This window comes from Grammomys surdaster, unplaced genomic scaffold, assembly GCF_004785775.1.
Source record: "Grammomys surdaster isolate TR1022 unplaced genomic scaffold, NIH_TR_1.0 187, whole genome shotgun sequence".
Taxonomy (NCBI): Eukaryota; Metazoa; Chordata; class Mammalia; order Rodentia; family Muridae; genus Grammomys; species Grammomys surdaster.
The window spans coordinates 4,259,330-4,274,547 of record NW_021604632.1 but is presented as its reverse complement, the minus strand read 5'-3'; the positions used below and the strand labels follow the sequence as shown (position 1 = coordinate 4,274,547).

At 45.5% G+C, this 15,218-nt stretch overlaps 1 protein-coding gene across 1 annotated transcript in view; it reads right to left on the bottom strand.

Moving 5' to 3' along the window:
* Positions 1 to 15,218, bottom strand: part of Wdr59 (WD repeat domain 59) — a 69,572-nt gene that overhangs the window by 10,781 nt on the left and 43,573 nt on the right. The window contains exons 18-24 of the mRNA XM_028768573.1: positions 14,872 to 15,025; positions 11,506 to 11,562; positions 5,670 to 5,803; positions 4,874 to 4,955; positions 1,544 to 1,656; positions 146 to 296; positions 1 to 38 (exon numbers count right to left, since the gene is read on the bottom strand). The exon at positions 1 to 38 is cut by the window's left edge and continues 15 nt beyond it. Coding sequence (XP_028624406.1) covers positions 1 to 38; positions 146 to 296; positions 1,544 to 1,656; positions 4,874 to 4,955; positions 5,670 to 5,803; positions 11,506 to 11,562; positions 14,872 to 15,025 — 729 coding nt within the window. The remainder of the gene's footprint in view (positions 39 to 145; positions 297 to 1,543; positions 1,657 to 4,873; positions 4,956 to 5,669; positions 5,804 to 11,505; positions 11,563 to 14,871; positions 15,026 to 15,218) is intronic.

The window sequence follows — 15,218 nt, the reverse complement described above, 5'->3', positions numbered from 1 at the left end:
GACATGCTGGAGCAGGACCCCGAGGAGGTAAAGCTGGGCTAGAAAGGAGGAGGAACACACACTGGCATCAGAACACTAGCCCGTGTCAAAGTTACATTTGGGGGGAAGGCAGACCTCAAGGGAAGCCAGGAGACCACGAACTCACATATCGGCTGTGGGACACCACAAGATTAGAAGAACGATTTGGGAAAGACCCAAAAGGGTTCGGTAACCCCTGAGGCCGGGACTGGGCTTCAAACACACTGCAGAGCATAGCCAAGGTCTGAACGTCTCGGAGTTGGCAGTAGTGAGCCAGTCTGTAAAATATGGGAGGAGAACAATGAGGCCAAGAGGAGGAATGGAGGAAGGACTCTTACCAGCCATAAAACTCCTACTATGGACGAGGCTGGAGGATTTTGCACCCTCCCCCTTGACCTTGTCAGAAACAGGGCTTCCTACAGATCCACAGCCTCGCCTACTGTGGGATGGGTCCCACTTATTTTTGTTAGTAACAACCTAGATAGGAATCTGACAGCTTCGTCTGGCACTCAGGCATGGGCTCTAACACAACACAGCTTCTCCAGAGCCAAGCAGACTGACCTAGCATCTGAGAGAGGAGGTCCATACACTCATGCTCTCTCTATCTCCCCAGCTCCAGGGGAAAACACCAGCTCTGTGGTAAGTTTCTGTGTGCGTCCTTCCTTTGACCTCATACTACATGGAGATGCTCAGAGAACACTGTCACCACCGCACAACTGGTTCCCGGGCTCAGTAAGAATGATGAGGAATACGTTTACCTTAGGTTTTCTTTCCTTTATCTCTCAGGACCACTGAGCTAGAACATGAACTTAGGGACTGAGAAGGATTCCGTCTTGAGGCTTATGTAAACTATGTACAGTAAGCTTTAGAAGCCCTGCCTTAAGGAAGAAGCAACGGGAGCATGGCCGGCTGCCCATGGTCTGGCCTGGCCCAGCAGAGAGGCAAACCTCACCTTGAGGCAGTGTGTGTGTGTGTGTGTGTGGGGGGGGGACAGGAGTTTCTCTGCCCAGGCCCCGAGCCTCACTGTGAGAAATAATAATAATACTTGAGTGGCTTACCCAATGCCTTAAACATTGTTTGATATGGTCTGACTTGCTGTATTTTGGAGTACTAAGTTGGACATAAATCTGATGCTTTTATGATCTGTCAAACAGGGTCCTAGTATTGGCAGAACGTGAAAACCAACACACAGTTCTACCCTTGTTCCCACTGGCCAAACCACACAGCAGCATAAAGACACCGTCTCCAGAGCCCAGAGGCCCGTGTGTCCAGCAGTGTGAGTGAAGGCCTAAAGCACAGTAATGAGCACTGGACTCAAGGCTTTCAAACTCTTGTGAGTGACACATGTTACTTAATGTCAGAAGTTCATTCTACACGAAGGCCATTTCTGTGCTAAAAGCAAAGGGCCTTCTTCCCTTCACACCTCTGGCCTCTGCTTTCCTCACCACGGAGGGAACATTTAATATGTTCACAGACCTACAACCCCCTCCACTCATTTTCCTCACTTTTAGCTCTCAGAACCTACAGGGACTCCAGCAGCTGTCGCCCAAATGGATGTCGAGCCCAAGGTGTTTCCAAATCTGGGTCAGACTTCGGACCGAGGCAAAGATCTGTAGCTACAGTAGCCAGCAACCAAACCTAGGAAGACCAAAGAAAGATACTCAAATTCACAAGGGTGGAGAAAGCTGGGACTGACAGAATTCTAGGCCCCAGTCAGACTTACTGCATTAAAGTTGATGCGTTAACTGGGTCCTCAGTGACTAAGGATACTATAAAGCTGAGAAACGTTAGCCTTCAAACTTTCATTAAAAACCAAACATGGTGGCTCATGCTTGCAACTCTAGCAACTGGCAGGCTGAGACGGCTGAGAGTTGGAGGTGAGGCTACACAGTAAGTTTTACCCCAAGCCCATACTACACAGCAAACCCCCATCTCCTCAAACTAAAATAAGTAAGGAAAACCTTCCATTAAGCAAGCTTCAGAGAACAAACTATCACAATTCAAGGGGCCAGCCAGCTTCTTCAGCACTCTTGGCCTCTTCTGATGCTTCATTGGTGAACTGAGTTGGCGGAGAACAAACAGAGCAATCCACAACCCACTGGAGACCTGCTCTTTGTGCAATGGGTGGAGAACGTTGTCACCTCCTTTACAAAGGTTTTAGGGCCCGCTTGAAGCTAAAGAACAGGCCAAGAACTAAACAACCTTGGCTTTGTTTATGTTGACATGAAGTCTGATGATCACCCAGGCCTCAAACACATGGGACTTAGAATCACCACACTAATGTCCACTAAATGTCTACTAAACCCAATGCTTTCACTGCCCATCAGCAAGAGCCCGAACCCCTTGAGACCTTGAGAAACTTGAATGCTACTTTTGGAAAATCTCTTCTGTTTTGTTTGTTTTGAAAAAGCAGTATAATCACTGTACACACTACCTGGAATACACTACTCTAAACCCAAAAGGAAGAAGACACAAACTTTGAATCAAGTCTGTAATTTGAGATGAGCAAGCAAATAACAATGCTGAAAGGCAAACATTAGATATGTGAAATACTAGCAGGAGGGCAACACACCAAAAGTGAAGTACAAGGATTGCTCCAGGTTTTCTGCCACGGCCGACAGTAGAGTGGTGTTAGTGTCGCCCTCCATAACACACATTTCCTAAAGGCCTTCCACAGAAGGGCATCCTTGTATTTACCTCTCTGGCAAATCGAGGGACACAAAACAGGAAGCATATCTTTATCAAGGGCAGGGGGAAAAACAATAAAACTCTTTGAGCGTCATCGTCACATCATTCCTGTCTCTGACATCATCAAGTCACAAACCACAATCACAGAAAAGCTGTGGAAATGTACAATATAGAGGGCAGGCATTTCCAGTGACCAGACAGCTAGAAGTCACACATTTTGCTTCATTTACTTCCTAATGAAGTCAGAAGCATTGTTCATTTTATAGCAGGGACCCTGAGGTTCAGACAGACTGAGCAGCTTGCTGAGGATCACACAGAAAAAGCATCAGGGCCCAGAAGTCAAGCAGAGCCTGCCTGAAGACAGGAGTCTCCCCACATCACTGAGACTGGTCTAGCCTTCCATACCAATTCTGTCAGAAAAGCACTAGGGGAGGGGGAGGAGTTGGGGAGAGGGAAAAGGAAAAGGAGGGAGGGGAGAGGAGAGAAGAAAGAGATAAGGAACAGAGAAGTACAGGAAGAGAATAAGGAAGAGGGAGAGAACGTGCAAAGGGAAAACGCAACCCTGCTGAAAGAATGTTCTTTGGGGCCTTGGGACAACCTTCACTGATTTCACCAACTTCACGGGGGAAATTCTTGTTCTCACACTATAAACCCCCTCAAAGGCTGAGGGCCTGAGATAACTTGCCTGGGGTGTTCTCTAGGACTATGAGCTGGCCTCGGCCTCCACTGTAAATTCCACACTGTTCCTATTAGCTCATTTTGAATTCTTAGTGTTCAGAGTGGTGGGTGGGGCTGACGGAAACAGATCAAATCCATGAGGGAGTTTTTCTTTAAAGGGTTTCCGGGCGAGAGGATGTGATATTCATTACTAGATGAATGGAAATCTTAGGGATGTTTTTAATCAAATGAAAATCAAGGGAAGGCCTTAGTGTTGACTCATTTAGTTATGAGGGAAAACCCTGAGCTGCTGCTGGGAGAGCTGCTAGTCAGTTCCAAAGCTCAGTCTCCTCATCAACTGGAGAACAGGGAGAAAAAAGCCAGATGCACCTGGCAGCTGCCCAGGCCTGATGGGAAGAACCGACCGAAAGACAAGGGTTTCTTCTATGGGTGATAAAAACACTCTGAACGATTTCTAATGAGAGCTCTGACAACACGAGAAAACACTAAGTGTCTCATTTTAAGTGGGCAGACTCTTGATGTGCAGACTGTATCTCAATAAAAGAGAACAATACAGGGGAACCTCCAGAGATGAAGGAAACTGACATCTTACAAATATTGTCATATTCTATTATTTAAAAATATACTACTATTTTACGAGTTTGAGCACTCTGCCTACAGGTATGTATGTCGTGCACATGCCTGGTGCCAGAGGAGGCCAGAAGAGGGAACTGGATTCCCTGGGCCTGCAGTTACAGATGTGAGCCACCACATGGATGCTGGGACTTGAACCAAGGCCTTCGATCAGAGCAGCCAATGCTCCAGTCATCCCTCCATCTCTCCAGCCCCATGAAGTCACACTTCAAAACTGAACAGCTTTACTTTGAAGTACACTCTGGTAAACCTTTTGTTTGTTTGTTTGTTTGTTTGTTTCGAGACAGGGTTTCTCTGTATAGCCCTGGCTGTCCTGGAACTCACTCTGTAGACCAGGCTGGCCTCAAACTCAGAAATCCACCTATCTCTGCCTCCCAAGTGCTGGGATTAAAGGCGTGTGCGACCACCACCCAGCCCTGGTAAACCTTTTTACAAAATATTTTTAAAATTTTTAAAAAAGTAATGGAGGTGAAATGACAAAAGGTACAGATTCTCAAGTTTAGGTGACAGCAATCACTGTGGCACTGAGAAATAAACATACATAGCATAAGAAAAAAAAGCTACTTAAGGATTTCCCTGCTTAGCACTAATAAAAAAATTTATCCACAGGTGGCAGTGGTGGCGTTCACTTTTAATCCCAGCACTTGTGAGGCAGAGGCAGGCTAACCTGAGTCTGAGGCCAGCCTGCTCTACAGAGTGAGTTCCAGGAGAGAGAGGGAGAGAGGGAAGTAGGGAGGTAGGAAGGACAGACTGGCAAAGAAAATAAAAACGAAACTTCAAATAGGGGGCACACCCATCAGTGTCATTAGCTGACAACTGTCAAGGCCAGAACCTCACCAACAGGGATTGACAATACCTGGACAAGATCCTTCCTTCCGACAAGCATGGCAGAAGTAGCATTCTTCTGACATGTCTCCTGAGTGTCATTCACATTCAATCTGAAACGAAAATAAAAGAGACTAATACGGTTTCTACTCGAACTTCCCAAGAATTCCTCCTGATTTAACACCTAGAAAGTGTCTCTCCGGTTGTCACTCAAAACGCCTCCTCTGTCTGACAGGGAGGGAAGGGTTAATTAGATCTGATGCTACAGGGCTGGGGGTTCCCAACTGGGGGACCGGAAACACTTACCACTTTCAGGAGGAGATGATAAGAAAAATACTAATTAGCTACTGGCTTTTCCCAAGGCTTAGTTCCCAAGGCTTGGGATTTAAATTTGTGTAAACTAACTGTGGTTTCCATCTAAAAAGCATTGTGCAGTGAGTATACTACAAAAGAAAATACTTTCTGTAACATGTTCAAGGACTTGGAAGACCTACAGGCTAGCCTCCACTCCTGTTGTCTTTCAATAACGGAAGGTTCTAAATTCAGCTACCTAAACTGGCTTGCTGGACCCTGAGCTTCATAAGAGACCGTTCCTGGGGTCAAGGTCATGCTTCCTATTAGGTGAGATCCAGGGCACGGAGGGCCTACTGAGCTGGGTGCCTGACCTCTAAAAAATAGTGAGGTAAGAAATGGACACTCTTTGAAGCCACAGTTTGTGGCAATTTGTTAGTCACCAACAAAAAGCTAACACACCGAGTTTCCCCAAATTGTCCAAAACGTTAAAAAGATCTGTAGATCCTAAGTGTTACCTGTGATCTTGGACTTACATGTACAGCTCTCCCAGGGACTTATGAACAGGAAGGAGGCACGAGACATCCTGGATGATGACCTTCCCAGCAGCCTTAATGGGTCGGTTGCCAGAGTCTGACCCTTCCCGCTTACTTTTCCACCTCCTTGATTTCTAGGGGAGATGACAAGATGTGACTAATGGGGCCTCCGGAGAGTGGAAACCTACAGTCGCACAGTACATCATATTTGGGTCATTGGTAATTTGCAGAGACTTTAAATTACATCATGCCCACAATTACATGAATCAGCATCTGTAGGAAATAAAAGGGTGACAAATGGCCCAAAGCTCTTGATCCAGGACCCTTACAGGGGACAGGCACCTACTGCAGGGCGTCTACATTCTGCAGGTGCTCAAAAATAGATACTAGGAAGCCAGAATTAATCAATTAATTAATTTTAAAAATAGCAGGTAAAGAAGTTAGTAAAGATCCCCCACAAATGGGGAAAAGGGACTTTAGGGTGTTCAGTACTAGGTCCAAAGTTCTTGCCTGAAACGATTCGAAGGTTTTTTTTTTCTTCATAGACAGTTTCAACAGGGTTTGTTGATATTTTAATTCAGACACGACAGTGTGGGCTCTGCAAAGCTTAACGTATGAAGACAGAGACACTGGGCAGCACGAGAATTGCCTAGTTTTTGTAGCAGGCCTGGATTGTTTCTACAAGTGATCATTTCTGAAGGTCAAAGATACTTAGTTGGGGGAAAGTGAACAGTAGACATGGAAGACCATGGGCAAGTTTCAGCTCCCAGAGCTGTCCCAGGAAGTGACTGTGAGGAATGAGAAATGTCATGGGAAACACAAGGTAAGTGTCTCCCCATCTGCTTTCTTCAAAAAAGACAACCAGTCATGGGAGCAATGGCCTATTTTATTTCCAAAAGTTAAAAAAGAGGTCACTAAAGTCACTTGATTAAGCAAGGGAGCAACATACTTACTAACAGGGAGGCATAAGGAGCAACTAAAAAGGGCTTGCAATTTGACATCAGAAAACTGGGTACCACGTGTTCTGGCTCAATATGGCCCTAGGCCATTTAATCCTAGTTGATCATTTGCTGTGGAGTTAGTCTCATGCCTGTCAATCTTTCTTTTGCTTATTGGCTAATGCTGAGTTCTGCTATCCAATCCCATGAGATCAGTAAGGGTACAATGAGAAGACACAATGCAAACTGCATAGACTTAACACTGCAACCTAAAACACTGCAGTTACTGCGTATGCCCATAAGTGGTCAGGAGCCGCCACCACTCACGTTCCCACTAGTGAGTTTTGTATAATTACTCTTTCAGGAATCTGTCTACATCTAAATCCAGGCATTTCAACCAACACTCCAAGTGTCCACTGAATCGACTTCCCATACTAATCAGTCCGTCTTGGGACCTACTAAATGCGGGCCACCTGGGTTGCAGGCGGGTGGGTGAAGTAGGCCAGCTGGAGCTGAATTGTTTGCCATATTTATCACTATCAATTCGGAGCCACGATCCATTTGATCTTAAGAAGCAGTTTTATTACTACTTGTTAATTATCCACATCTCTTGATTCTTCAAAGCAGGGGGTTGGGGGAGAGCCTTGACCTGTTATTATGGGGTAAGCCTCCAGTCTCCTATAGGCCCTGATTTCTCGAAGAACTATGTCCATACTCCAGAACTACTATCCTTTTATCTAGTTGGGGTCATTCATGTAAGGAAGGACATGTCAGAGTGGGCTGGAGCCAGGCAGTGTTAACTGAGAGGAGACAGAAGTAGCCACAGGAGCATGCAATGCATGATGGGTTGCAGGAGTAACTTAGTGGATGGATATCCTACAGAGCAGCATAAAATGCTTAATTAGCCAGAAACAATACGCCCCACAGGTCCCTGACAATTGACCATTTCAAATGAGATTTAGAATGCTGGATTTAAAACACACACACATACACCTCTGAGTATGTGAGAAAATTCAATGGTGGCCAATAGTTACTGCCAAGCCTGACAACCTGGGTTTGAACCCCAGAACCCATTTAGTGGAAAGAGAAAACTGACCCTCATGGGTTGTCCTCTGACCTTGCAAGAGTGATGCATTTATACATGTGCACACAAGCACACACACATAAGTGTAAAAAGCTTCTCTTCATTTCTATGCCAAAAAGATTCCATCTGGAAGGGAATGTGATCATTTAGTGTATCTTCTGGGTTGGACAGAAGGCTTCTAAAAACACTGTGAACATGAAGTCACGGTGGCTCCTTAGTACAAAAAAAAAGAGCTTGAACAGTTTAGCCACTCACAAAAGTTCATCTAATTATACAACTGAAAGAAATGGAGACCTTGTGAAGGGCGGACGGGGTCTGCTAGCTCTTAGGGTGCACTGAAAATGGCCATGCTTTCCTGACTTTGAAAGCAGGCCTAACAAAAGCATCTTACTAATTATTTGAAGGCTCATGTGCCAGGAGTAGCTCATTTGCAAGGAGACTAGCTCACTTGGCAATAGATACTGGAACATGTCCAAGTGTCCCGATACTTGATTTAGGGTTTAAAGCCTTTGTGTTGCTGTGTGTTAGTTCTTGCCCTGGACTGTTCACGCTGAGCCAGCAGGTGTCTCACTGCAGCTCCATGGGATAGGGGCATAAACTCCATTTTTAAATGGAGATGTGAACCTTATACAAGGTCATGGTTATGAAGCAGAAGTTTAACTAGGTCTATCGAGCTGCTATGCGCTCTCTCTCTCTCTCTCTCTCTCTCTCTCTCTCTCTCTCTCTCTCTGTGTGTGTGTGTGTGTGTGTGTGTGTGGTCTGCCTGTGCATGCAGAGGTCAACTTCTGGTGTCTTCCTCAATTACACCATTAAGGGAGTAGGCACAGAGTCTCTCACTGAACCTGGAACTCACAAGATTGGGGTGGACGGGCTGGCCAATAACCTGCTCTATCTAGTACTAGGGCTACAGACATTGGCCTGGTCACTGGGCCTGGCTTTTATATTGGTCTAGGGATCTAACACAGGTTCTCATGCTTGTGTGGCAGGCACTTCACCACTTCAGCCATATACCCTGCCCCAGCTAAGCCCATTTTTTGCTTTTCAGTACTCAATGTGATTTTTAAGAATCAACAAAGGAAAAAATTAAGCCCTAAATAATGTGCCACTCAATGTTGTAAATAGTTTGGTCTGTCTGTAAGCAGATCAGTGTCAGGACATAAAGATGCTGCTATTTGTTTAAGGTGATGCTAACCCTAAAGCATCCTTCTGTAATTACTTCTCCTGTCACTTCTCTCTCAAGCATCCTGAGTGCATTCTGCTAGGCCAGGGTAGTTTGCTAAAGGTCTGACTTTCTCCTTAACATCTTGCAGGCACTCCATGAGTCTCTGCTGTTTGTATGCCTGTTAAAAGAGGTACTTACCAGGAAGTCTTTAGCTTTAAGAGAACAGTGACACCAGTTTTCCCTAGGGTAAGTCAGACTTAGACAAGGACGCTGGGTTTCCAGCTGGGCTTGAGAATGTGTCATGCATGCATGTGTATGGATGTGTCTGTGTATGTGACCTTTTGTGAGTTTATTAAGATTGGACATCTAGAAGAAAAATCAGAGTCCAAAGAGATGTCTTAAGACTCTCATTTGCAGACAATCCCAATTGCAGGGTTACAGAGATCAGTAAAACAAACGAATTTGAGCTGCCAATCCCTTGAAAACAGAAAGGCAGTGGCATTCAGCAACCTTCTGCAATTATCTCTCATTGAATTATGGAAATTGGTCTGTATTTCCTGGGATTGCATAAGACAACAAACTTCCAGGAATTTCCATGTGCTATGTATTGGGTGTCTGTCTACAAGATGAGGTGGAACCTCACACAGCTACCTCAGCCTGCAAGAGAAGGAGGTTCCCCAACATTAGGTGACTGTAATTTTAGCTGCCATCAGGGATGAAATTCTAAATGCAGTTGTGGGACAAACAAAAGCCCCAGTGGTTTTGTTTCTGTGGTTTTTGTTTGTTTATCTGTCTGAATTTAGCAAAGAATAACTGTAATATACTGTTCAAAAGCCCACAGAGGCAAAACAGTTGTGGCTATTCTTTTGTTCATTTCTAGTTTTGTAGGGTAGCAACTCTAATGTCTCCCCTTCAGGTTACAGGGATCATTCAGTAAGCCACTAAGTGGCCAATTATTCTAGAAATTCAAACATAACAAGGCTGCCTAAATGAAGATATGTTTAAACAGATGTTAGCTGGGGCCTTAGGTCCTGGATGTCCCTGATGAGAAGATGAATAATTTTTTCAGGGAGTTTCCTACAATTTTGGGTAATAAGAAACATTCCTACCCCATCTGTTTTCCCTAAACCTAACTTTCTCCTTAATACCTTGAAGTACTTTAGGGGTCTCTGCTGTCTATACAGCTGTCAAGTAACATTTTCAGATTTCTCTTGGGATTCTCTACTTGTGGAGAACACAGAGATACAAGGCTGAGGTGTGGTTTCTCTGTCCAGGTCAGGGAAGGGCACCATGGCCTAAAACTTTGTCCCTTGCCCTCCTGCACTGCTCCAGTCCCATTCTGATAGGTCTCAAGTGGATTCCTTTCTGTGCTGATAAATGGGTACCTCTGGGAGGCAAGGTCTTTCAGTGCTCCGTCAACAGAAAATGCCCTTCCTCACAGATGCCATGGGAAGAGACTGAGGGAAGAGAGACAAAGCAAGGCAGACAGGTTATTGCATGATAAGCTCTGGGAGATCCTTGCGAACAGTGGTTGTGGAGGATGGTAAAGAGGACAGGGAAGAGGGGGCTGGATGGAGGGAGCCACTAAGTGACAAGCACGAGCCAGCTCGTGACTGCACCACTACTGTCACTGCTACAATTGGAGGCGACATCAATGCCAGTCAATGGGTTAAATGTAAAATCAGCCCAAGAATAAGCCACCGACCGCTTCGCGGCAACCCCGTCAACAACGCAGACTCAGCAGAGTGGGCAGGAGGCCAAATGAGCTCCTATTTGAAGAGCGGTGGGAAATGGGCTTCTGGAAACCAGTGAGACTCAACAAGGGAGCCGGACAGAAGCAACTGTTTGAGGAAAAGAGGCCATGCTGGTGGCTTGACCTGCAAGCTGTTGAGAAGTGGTTCTCACTACTCAGGCTCCAGGTTTCAACTGGTTTTTATAGGAAGGGGGTGTTGGTGTGTTGTTCTAAACATTTTTCACAGCAAATAAAATTGACACAAGGCCTCAAGGCTGCCTTGAGGACGCCTTGGCACTACTAAAACATGAAGGGGGCGGGAGAGGAAGACAGAGGAGGGGAGATGGCCAATAGGAATGAGTAGGAAAGGGAGGAAGGAACACAGAATGTCCATAGCAAATTTAATTATGAATGCAAATACCAGGGTAAGAAGAAAAATTTGCTCCAGAAAATACCCAAAGGATAAAACCAGCTCATGTAGTATGCCAATGAAGCAGGTAGGTTTTCCTTCTCTGTATCAGACCGAGACTATAAAAACAGGGCTAAATGGCAAACATCTCTTCTATCTTCCTCTGCTCCCCCCATGCCAAAGGCAGGCTTTTGAAAGCTCCATGCAATTTGCAGAAGTGCCCCAAGTGGTATCAGGTGAGCTGAAGCCATTCGAGCAGGGTGCCTTCCAAGAACCCAGCAGTGAGTTTCATTTGCAAAGAAGCCCATTGGTGATCCTTAAGTGTTTACCCATTTGAAATACCATGACTGGCAAGGAGGCCCCCCCAGGGTGAAAATTTTACTGCTGCTGGTCCTGAACACCAGCCAGCCTGTCACTCAGGTTCCTCAAAGCCAGGCAGGTGGCATTTTATTCTTGGGCCTCTGGTAGATACAGGATTAGTCAAGGAGAGCATATGCACAGCGCACAGTACCGGGAAGTCGTTAATTGCTTGTATGGACCAACGTCGCCGGGCAGAGCGAGGAGACATCTGTGCGTGAAAACGTTACACCCAGGAAGAGGAAGAAAAACACCAAGAAAATTAAAAGGGAAAAATATAGAATAAAATGAAAGTTTCCCCCACATCTGATGGATTTATAGGTATATATGCTGCAAAATGGGAACTGGGGTGACTGACAAGGCTGAGCCCAAGTGTGGAGGAGTCTTTGCCCCTCCCCACCTTGCTCAAGCCCAGCTTCGGTTTTTTACTCCTTAGTCACTGTCCAGGATATAAGGAAGCGGACCCCAACACGGCTCTGACAAAGGAACGAAGGATGAACGACTCTGGCAGGGCTAAAGTCCTGCTGCAAGTGGAGAAACAAAGAGTTTCCCCAGTGTGGCTGGGAGGCAGCTTGGCAACAGAATGTCTTAGCACCAGGACTGCAAACCCATTTCCTAAACAATGCCGGGGGACACAGGAGCTAAATTGAGGAGGACACTCCCTGGGCACACCAGCTAGCCTCGAGGGTCCTACATGGTGTGGGCAGTATACCATACTGGTCATGGAGGTCGGATCCTACTCCGTTAACTTAAAGGTTCAGTTACTTACATCAGAGCTATTTTAGTAACATAAACTGAAGCAGAGATGAGAGGCTGCAAACTCTGAAAAATGCCTATAGGTCAATGTTCAATATTTATTAGAAGATTCAAAATAAACAATATTTCTTTGGCCTAATCTGTCCTTGTGAGTATGTGTCCTTTCTGACCTATACGAAGCTTGACAGGTCTTTAGGTCACTTACACTTAAGTTTTTAGTAGAAAACGTAATTTCATCTAGAGAACACTGGGTAGATGTAAATTCAATCTAAGTCGAGCAGATTAAAAACACAAGAGAAATAAACCAGCCCGTAGGCAGCTATAGACACTATGCAAGCCCAGTGCACTTGCTCCTTGCTAGGCCTTAACACAGGCCCATCTCGGTCCTTCTGCCTCCTTCTCAGAATACTCTCGGGGCAGAGGTCTAAAAGGATACACAAGTGCACATGAGAAAAATGTGGACACAGAAAATTCCAGGTAGCCAGAGATATTTCCGGAGCCAAAGTGGAAATATGGAAACACTTCTCCCGAGGAGAAAACAGTCCTGAAGGCTTATCAGCCTCCATAAGGAGGAGGAGGCCACACATGGAGGAGAACGTGGGGGCTCCCACTGCTTCAGCCACCCTGCTCTGGTTAAACAGAGTAAAGCATGAATAAGCCTCAGGGAGAGATAAGGTTGTTGCAGATTAATCACAAAACAACTGACATTTGTTTGGATATCTTAAATACATTGAACCACATGAAACTTTTCGATCAAAAGTGGTTCAATATAAGCAAGTGCCCACAATTTGCCTCCACAATTACTATATGCCATTCTTTAAAGTGCCTCTTCCCCGCCCAGGGGCTCCTGAAGGTCTTACAGTGTTCTGCTTCTTGACTTCGGTGTATGTTAACTCTCTAAGCTACACGTTCATGACCAGCCAACTTCACTGTGCATATGTATACATCAGTGCAAAGCTTTCATGCTACACTGTGATTAAAAAACAAAAAGGGCTTCCCATTTTATTTGGTTGCTATGTAAAGTAAACCTTAAAGGCTACTTTCTATGTCAGAGCAGATGACTAGAACAGCCCATTTCCTGTAGAGAGACAGTGCTCTAAGAGCTGCCCCACACTGAAATCTCACAGTCCTTTCTAACTGCTTGGATGGACAGCCACATGCTCTCTTGGTGCTTCTTCATGAACACAGAGTAGGTGGTAAGAGGGGTCAGACCACTGCCACCATGAATGCGGGCATCACTGGTGCCTGTCTCGGAAGCACAGGCACTGACTCCAGATGGGCTTTACATGAGCACCAAGTCAGATATGTACATAGACTGTTTTAGCCAATCAAATTGCAAGCATGGGTGGCAGCATGTGATATGAATCAGAGGTACATTCAGAATTGCCTCTGACTCGGGGATCCCTTCAAACCAGCCGTGATACTAAATAAAGCCCTCACTTACCTAACCGTCAGCTTACATAGCTTTTATGCCAACTGCTCCAACTATCAAATCTTCAAGGGGAAACTAATTGTTTTAATGTGAACCATTTGGGGGAGATACAGTGTGCTGGGTGCCTAAGGGAGGTCTGTGACAGACAGAGGAACAGAGTTCCATCCGGGAGCTGCGGAGAGACAGTGTGGAGGGCTGAAGGCAGGCATGAAGACAACCAGCACCACATCCCTGTTTGGCTGGATGGCTTTGCCCAAGATTGGTCAGTCCCAAATGTCAGCTGCTGCCCCTGATTTCAGCCACATAAGCCCTGAGACAAGTCAGCACTGGCCAGCCCTCAGTGGGAGCTGGAGGACACTCCCCTGCAGCCCGTGTGAAGACACTTGCAATACTTGATGGAAAAGCTATCATTTGTATTTTAAATGATTCCATTTTTAAAGCAAATTTTAATTACTGACAATCATTATTTCTGCTTTATGGGAAACAGTGAAGAATTCTTCAGGCCAAGTTTGTACAGTAGGTCTGCAGAAATACTGTTTAGATTGCCAGTGTTGAGGCCTGGTTCTTAGCTTGACAACAAACAGACTCCTAGGCGTTCCCCAGCTCTGCGGGCCCCTGCTAGCTCGATGCTAAGTACTTTAGGATCATTGCATCCTTAAGAACCCCAGAAAAGCTGGGCATGGTGGCACACATCTTTAATCCTAGCATTCCAGAGGCAGAGGCAAGTAGATCGCCATGAGATCCAAGCCAAGCAAGGTTAGAGAGTGAGACCCCATGTTTAAACAAAACCAAAAAAAAAAAATGAAAAATGAAAAATGAGGGCAAGCCGAGATAATTTTTGTACCATCCGATCCACTCAAACGAGACCTTAAAACGTAGAAGTGGGAACCTTTTAGAGATCAATTTTACACCACAGCTACAAAGTTTCATCTCCATCAAGACCTAGCTTTCAGAAGCAACTCTCAGTGTGTTGACAGGCATGGGGATATCATGGGAGACCCGAATTAAATTACTCTATTTGAAATATGGGAACCAATTCAACTAACGGGGACTGCCAGGACAGATTTTAGGTGGGGAGCAAGGTGTACTTTATAATTCAGTGTAAGACACACTTCATACTCCAGGGTAAGACCTAACCAATTCTACCCCACTGTTTACAGTAGTACAAACCAACTGAGAGCATCAGAGCAACAACCATTCCTGCATTAACTAATTACGAAAGTGAAAGACCATGCAGGGACTACTAACTTAACCCCTGTGCATGGCACGCATGGGACCGGAAACAAGAACCCAGCAGGGGTAAGAATTAAAGGCAATGGCTCAGACACTTACCCGTTCCTTGTAGTAGAAGGAGCTGATGGAGACCTGCTCCTTCTCACTTCGAGTTGGGCTCCCGCTGTACAAACGCAGGTTCCCAGGGGCCTCGGTGCGGATCTTCATCGGTGCAATCAAGCCAGTATGGTAAGCAGATAGGGCTGAGAGAGATCTGTGGTTGAAATGAGAATTATCCATACTGACTATATTCTCTATGCTTGAGTATATTCTTAGCATTTAATGAATCTGAGAACATGGACGTGGGAATAAAAGGGGAATCCAATACACACACACACACACACACACACACACACACACAGAGAGAGAGAGAGAGAGAGAGAGAGAGAGAGAGAGAGAGAGAGAGA